General features: G+C 43.1%; 1 protein-coding gene across 6 annotated transcripts in view; it reads left to right on the plus strand.

The window, feature by feature from the left end:
* ANO4 (anoctamin 4) overlaps window positions 1-5,300 on the plus strand; it is a 190,320-nt gene extending 185,020 nt beyond the window's left edge. For 4 of the 6 annotated variants that reach the window (XM_049792352.1, XM_049792357.1, XM_049792358.1 and 1 more), the window contains one exon: window positions 1,573-5,300. In XM_049792352.1, the coding sequence (XP_049648309.1) occupies window positions 1,573-1,764 (192 nt within the window). In that variant the 3' untranslated portion in view covers window positions 1,765-5,300. The remainder of the gene's footprint in view (window positions 1-1,572) is intronic. The other 2 variants (XM_049792354.1, XM_049792356.1) reach the window with 2 other exon arrangements.
* The last annotated feature ends 2,392 nt before the right edge of the window (window positions 5,301-7,692 follow it).

The raw sequence follows: 7,692 nt of genomic DNA on the forward strand, positions 1-7,692 counted from the left end.
ATTAAGGGAAAGAAAGAAAGAAAGATTTGATAGAGGCCTGCTGGGCTCGATCTCTTCTTTGCTTCTTGAGCTGTCGGTACCGAGAGCCAGGGTATCGATCTCCAGAAAGGACAAGAATGGCCTTGGCAGGTCAGCCTAAGCAGTTTTAAGATTGAAGAGAGCCTGGCTTCTTGATACGCACTTGGCATAAAGGCAGGACGGCGTAAGGGCAAAGATAACTGAGGCAAGCAAAATCAGCCCTGCTCAAGTCTCAGTGCCCAGCCAAATTTGCGACTTGCTGCGGAATAGCCTTTTGCGTCTCCCCAGTACTTGCACAAGAGACTTGACTTTGCTTTGCCCCAACCAAAGCCACAGGCTGGCTCATAGCTGTCTCCCTCAACAGGGGCCATTTGCTTTATTGGCGCTGCAAACTGTTTCCTTAACTACATCTATGAAACCCAAAATGTAATTGCAGCAGAAACCCTGACTGTCTTTCTCTGTGGAAAACACTAATGGGTGTATTGTGATTGCTAGAGCAATTACAGCAAAAGATTGCGCTAAGAGAGAAGTGATTCAAGGTAGGTTTTTTTCATAAATTAAGTAACTGCCTAAGCTCAGACACCTCTTTTGTACTATGGGTGTGGCTATTTTAGCTACCTTGACCTCCCTCAAAACCAAACAAAAGTATTTCCTATCACTGCAAAAGGAATTATTTATCCAGGCTAAAGCAACGGAAGGTTTTTTTCTTTTCTTTTTTTTTAGGTTTGGCAAAAAACCAGCAATTGAAGTATTGCGGGTTTATTTCTCATGAGGGAAGAATACATGGGAAAACATGTTACATTCTCTTTTCAGTGGCCTTCGAAGGAAGGGTTCTGCTTGGAGAAGAAGAAATATCTTTATTTCTCCAATCTAGAATGAGTGTTCTTTCTGAGATGGAGGGTTTTTCTGGTCCTCTGCTCCTCCTCTCAAGTGGAGGGAGTAAATCTCCAAGAAGCATCTTTCATAAAACAAAAAAGGACACTCAAGCAACCTTCCCCCATCACACTCGAGCTTTGCTGTGGCATGCCTAAAACATGAGGGACAAAGCATCAGCTACCTTGTATTTAATTGTGATGTTTAATAAATGGGAGTATGTCTTTGGATGAGAGACAAGGTATAAGAAAAAATGTTTTGTTTTGCACAGGTAATTCATTGATTCCGATACTGGTGCAAGGGTTTTCTGGCAACAGGAAAGCATCATATCATTTGATCCTCCTCTTCCTGCAGAGCAATCCACTAATACCAGGCCCTTCCCAAACAACCTTACAGCAAATCACGACCTCGGGGGTTTGAACGCACAGGTCATACAGCAGTTTTGAGGCCTTATTTGAACGTAGGTGCTCATAACCTTTGCTGCGATCCATACTCCACTGACTTTGGCTGGAGTTTTTGTGGGGAAAAAACTTCATGGTTTGGTTCTTCAAATTTAGTAATGGATTCAGTTCTATCACAGCATCTTTTTGTGACTTGGAAGGAGAGGGTTTTCAGAAGGTATGGAAAGCATTTGTTTTCTTCCTAAGATTTTAATTTTTCATCCCTTTTTTGTTTTCACAGCACCTTGTCTTTTGCATAAAGCACCTGATTTCCTACTTAATCCCAGATCTCCCAAAAGATCTAAGAGATCGGATGAGGAGAGAAAAGTACCTGATTCAGGAAATGATGTATGAAGCTGAACTAGAACGTCTGCAGAAAGAACGGAAGGAAAGGAAGAAGAACGGAAAATCTTATCACAATGAGTGGCCATGATGCGGTGAGGAAGAAACTGCTTAAAAGAAGATAGGAATTCTGTTTATAAAAATTTCCTGGTTTTTTACAGTGGAGAGTGCACTGAAAGGAGTAGTCTGTCCACGTTGTGTGCACTTAGCACGTGTGCACTCACGTTAATAGGGTGCATATTGTCGTGAGCCTTTTGAAATTAGAGGTCTTGCAAGGCTTAGTCTTCTCCAGAGTTAATGTCAGCACGAGCAGATCAGACCGATGCTTAAGTCTCTGCACTCTTTCCGGGAAGCGCCCAGGCACTGACTTCCATTCAAGGCCCTGAACTTCAAAGCAGTCATATATCTTACAGTGCTTTACAGAACTCGGTGATCTTATGGCTCGTTCTCACGGCCAAGTTGCTGCTTCATAACCAGTGACTGCACGTTGGTAACACGGCCGTACTTGTCCACATGCGTGGCCATCACCTGCAGCACATGCATGGCAACGTTGCCCTCTTCCACAGTGGACTAAGCTGTGTTAGCTTGCATTTACCATGAGTTAAGCTCACATATGTGGACCATTTCCATTACTCCAACAATATGGAAGTATTTTTTAGGAAGAGATGCTTGATCATGAGTCTAATCAACTGGTCTAACAATTTAGGTGTGCAGAAGTGCTGACAGATAGACAAGCATCTAAGTGTGGCCAGAGGTATCTAACTGTAGGGTCATTTATTTTGAAACGATACTGTGAAAAGCTGGTAATATGTTTGAAAGATTTGAACAGTGCCTTTTCAGCTATAGGACTGTCTGGTCTCTGAAGGAAATAAATCAGGCTAGGGCATCTTGCCCAGAACTGCCCGTGTATTTGTGTTGCAAGATCACATTGAGGCCTCGTCAGGAATTAGGGTGTATGATACACATAACAGAAGACAGACTGTGTCTTAAAGATCTATCTGCAAAAGTAAAATAACCAACAGATGAACAAGGTCAGCAGAGCAAAACACCACCATCATCTAGAAACTCTACATTTGTAACATTTTCTTTATTCATCCTTCCATTATCTATGAAGGGGTGGAGGGGAAAAATAAAACAGACTGTAGTATGAAAGAGCTTGAAGCAGAGCAATTCCACACAGGCTGCAGAATTAGACTGGGGCAAAATGAGCCGCTGTCTATATCCCTTTGCAAATTCTTGAGCGTTAAGAAATTAAAAATTTCCCAAATCATTAACCCAAAATAGTGGCGTTGTAGGTCTGAAGACTACAGAAGTGTTGGATGAGGCTCTACCACCTCTTGCCTAAAAGTGATAACACTGCAATTTTTGCAGAATGTGCAGCGGCATAATCAGCCACAACACGAAGGAGGACGTTCAAAAGCCAAGACACTGCGAAGCCAAGCAGAAGCAAGCCTATGTCCTGGTGAGGATACAGCTAGATACAAAATACTGGAGCTGATCCATTTGCTTAGCCCCTTTCCAAATAACTGCAGCTCCATAAAAATTATAGTTTTCCCAGAAATCTTAAGGAATTGTGACCTTGTTAGTTTGCAGATATTTAAGAGGGAGGAAAATTCAGCAAGGTGTTTCTACAAGTTCTCCTGGAAATCATTCGATAGAAGGGCTAGAATTTGCCCTTCTGGACAGACCACACAATGCAAGACCCTACGGATGGATGCCTCAAGCTCCACAAGACATCAGGACCACTTGCACCAAGACCCCATATTGCCATATTAGATCTATTAACTTCTTTCCACTGCAAGGGAGAACTGTGCTATTTCCAAGCAGGCAGGGAAGGCTTTAATGAAAGGTACTACGGCTCGAGGAAGGAGAAGGGTGGAAGAAAACGTATGCACCCTCATCTCTGTAGCCACTGCCTGCCTACGCTTTGCTTCCTCGCAGCAAGGAACGTCCTCCGGTAGTGACCCACGATCCTACGTGAAGAGGATAAGCGGCACAGCGGTTCCCACTTATCGGGTGCTCCTGGCCCAAGCCTGAAGGTCCCGTGAGGCATCAAAAGCAATGAAGAAATTTCAGGAATAATCTGTTCTCGGTTGACTTGGTGCCAGACTGAGCGGGGAGCCCGGCAGGTGGTTGTGGGGTGTATTCCTGCCTGGCGAGGAAGTGAACTTGTTCATCTTTGCTTCAGCTTGCAGCAGCTGTGGACACATCCCATGTGGGCTGTGAAGAAATGGGGATATTTCTGTCTCTGTAAACAGGGGGTGGGGATTAGACAACGTCATCCTCCGGTACGCACGTGCCAGATGGGTTCGTATTTACCGTCCGCCACAGACGTGTGTGTGTGTGCTGCACTTGCAGTCTGGGGACTCTTGGGCAGGATCGCTGTGCAAAATCACATTCAGACCAAATTCACATGAGCAATTGGATTAGTTTGCATACCCTCTGTTTAATATCTAAAACAACAGATGACAAGAGCTTAGAAACTGTTTGCTAAGTATTAAAGCGAGATGTGAGTCATGCATAAAATCAGTGTCACCCATATGAGTGTGAACCTTTGCAAACTCCTGCAGTAAGATATAGCTTTGTCAATGTAGATCTCAATAACTTCCGAGAACTGAACTGAAACCTCGTAGAATATAAACTGACTTCCACTCCAGAGGAACCACCGCAATATAATGTGCCAAAACAAATAAAGTGCAGCAGAAATACAATAGATAGTAATTGCTTTTGAGACTAGTTTTTGACATAGCTACATTATGATGAATTTTCATGACCATACGTTGCTGGAAGTTGTGTCCTGTTCTGCTCTAAATGAGAACACGAGTTGGCTGCTTACCAGGCTTGTGCTGAGCACTGTGCTGAAAGGGGCTCTGACCTGCCGGGCAGATCCCGAGTACATTTCTGTCACTTAATATTGACCAGTCAACCCACCGAGGTTTCTGTGCTGCTCGTCTGCTGAACAGATTTCCCTTGAGTCCTTCAGAGCTATCTAGCAGAACACTCAGGAAAGATGACCCCTTTTTATTTACTTCATTAATTTGGAAAATGTACCACAAATAAGAGGCTAGTAATAATAAATGGAATTTTAATCCTCTCTAGATAGCAAATTTATGCCGTTCCCTTCTTTCTGATCTGATGATGGGTTTTGTTTAAACCTCCAGGTGACCGTCCTATATGTTGTTTACTTATTCCAGCTCCACAAGAGCACTACCTTCAAGGGAATGAGAAAAAATGCAACCTCAATGCATGCCACAGACATTTTACATAGCAAGCAGGACAGCACACATCAAAGGATTTACTGTGAAATCATCTTGCAATCAGCATAGGATTGATCTCCATAGACCACTCTTGACAGCAAGCATGTACTTCATGAGCAGTTACACGCCAGTTTTTAAAACCAAGGAAAAAAAATTGTATATTGGGACCGTTTTTCAGCCTGTTTGCTACGTTTTTTGCATTCTGTCCCATGTTGGTTTTACAGATCTTAGACTAAAAAATGTAAATGAACAACCTGGATACTTTGACAAAAGAAAAATCCTAGGTATAGAACATCATCTGCGTTCGAGCCACCAAATACTACAACAGAAACCGTGTTTACAGATCACTTCTTTTTTTATTTTAAATCTTTCTGAGAGGTGTTATGTTATTTACCATATATATTATATATATATATAAAGTATATAGAGAGATTGTTTATTTGTAAATAGAAAAATCCTATGGAGAAGAATGTCAAGTTTTCACACTTAAAAAAAAAAATCATCAACATAAAGCCATGTTTAATGCTTGTATAATGTGATGCAATAAACTTTAAAATAAATTATGCATATGAAATATTTGCTGCTTAGCATTCATGAGTTATTTTCTGTTTACCTGATTTGTTCAGCAAGCAAACAGAGCAGTCAGGTGGAAGCAAATTTAAATGCAGGTGAAAAAAGGGCCAAATCTGTCACTGCTTTCTCTCCTTTGTGTATTCACAGTCAAATATTGTTCCTGTTTGAGTTCTTTTTCTCATGTTCCTACTTGTTTTGTCTCTTGACCCTGCCAGATGCTGCATGTAATTTGGATGGTGTGGAGTGCTCCCACTCCCATGGAATTAATCAGTTTTGAGCATCCTGGACTTCTTTGTTCTGTGAGCTTTTAGCCGGGAGAGATGAAGGATCAGGGTGCAGGAGTGTGATGGAGACACCAAGAATTATCCTGCTGCTTTTACACAGACAAGGCCCGGTTTGAGAGTCCAACTAGCAGAGGACAGAATGTGACCCCAGAGAAAATGTTATTCAAAATTAATCAATTGCTTTAATTAGTGATGCCAATTAAAACAAGAAGCATATAGAAAAAAAGTAAAGCAGAAGGAGTCACTTTGTAGCTCTGCAGCAATTGTGGGAGGTTAGTTAGCAAGAAATGGGGTAGTTGCGGGGGTCACCTGCAAAGCTTAAGAATGTTTGTCTCTAGAGCACTTAGAGCAAGATATTCTCCCCAGCGAAAATTCATCATGATGTGATTGTGGACCAATAGATATCACCTAGCCCAAACTTTCACTTCATACCAGAATTAGAGTTAAATGACTGCTCAGTGCTTGTATAGTGACTTCAAGCAATAAGCGAAGATAAGTTGGTCATTTACGTGTTTTCTCTGTTTTAAACAACTATGTGAATTCAAAGCACTGAGAAAAAAACTCCGTGGTGATACATTTTTTCGCTACGATAACTGGGAAGATTAGTCTACAAAACAGGTGGAAGTCACAGATCATCCAAGACCGGTTAAGGCAGTATCAATTACAGCGCAAACAGTGATCTCGGCACAGAGTGGTGCAACAAAGGCCACGCTGATGCTGTTTAACTCGGCGGTGATCAGGCACCCTCCCAAAAAGCACCTTCAGATGGGGGTCGGCATTTGTGCTGGGAGGGCTGTAGCCATACCAGCAGGCTGACAGGTCAAGGGCTTGCTAGAGGCTTCTGGTCTCTCTGCCCACAGCTTTCTCTGTGCCATAAAGCACAGGTACACAGAGGCACACCAGTCCATTTCAGCACTCTGCAGCAGCGTGGAGATATTTACCCTTTTTCAGATCTGTGGGCTGAAAGTACTGGGTAAGTACAAATTATTACGTTCCAAGGCTCGACAACTATTCCGTAGCACAAAATGCAGTATCTGTTTCTGGTTCATGAAGACAAGGCACAAGGCTGAATGAGCTGCACTTATCTTCTGAGACTTGAGAAGCACAGCCGGCTCATTCAGTCAGTGGCCTGGCTGTCTCAGAGGGACTAGGATAGTCCCAGAACAGAGACCCCCCTGTCCTGAATCCCAGAAGACTTTATTCAGGTTGCTATTGTTTGTCTCAGATCTTAGATACAAGGACACAAGGCACAACTCACGGGATCTATCCCGCTCGCTCACAGCCCTTCCACACAGTGGCTTTAGGCACTTACCTGGTCACAGAGCTGCAGCAGAGGAACAGGAGACAAGGGGCTGGCCCTAAACTCTGCACTGGATCACGCAAACCACTGCTTCAGGAGGCCAAGGGGGAACCTGTCTCCACCACGGAGTTTTGCCCTGGGTTAGCTGATGGAGACATGGCCCTGGTGACAACCCCTTCCGTGTCTGTCTGGCCTGTACTCCTCTAGTAGATGTCTGCTCCTCGGAGCCCGTTTTTTCTTCCTAATGTTTTCTGACCCTGTCAGTTCATCTTATGCAGGCGATCATCAAGTGCCCTCTGTTACAGGGGCACGGAATAAATTGATTTAGATGCTGAAGGGCCCTAGTCAAGTTAGATAAACTAGCACTGTGTCATATTCCAAGTTACAGCAGCTCAGCACCTGGCACAAATGCAGCATAACTTTTGGAAAGCATTTAAGACATGCAATCAGTTTTTCATTTGATTTTCAAGCGTGACTGCTTTATAAGCTTCACAGCTCAACTTTCCTGCAGTGGCTTTTATTTTCCAACTTGCTGCTTGCTTGATTTTCAACTTTGCTGCTGTAGAGGAGTTTTAAACACCCACGTATAGCCACAGCAAAAAGTC

The sequence above is a fragment of the Accipiter gentilis genome, chromosome 34, assembly GCF_929443795.1.
Source record: "Accipiter gentilis chromosome 34, bAccGen1.1, whole genome shotgun sequence".
Classification (NCBI taxonomy): Eukaryota; Metazoa; Chordata; class Aves; order Accipitriformes; family Accipitridae; genus Astur; species Astur gentilis.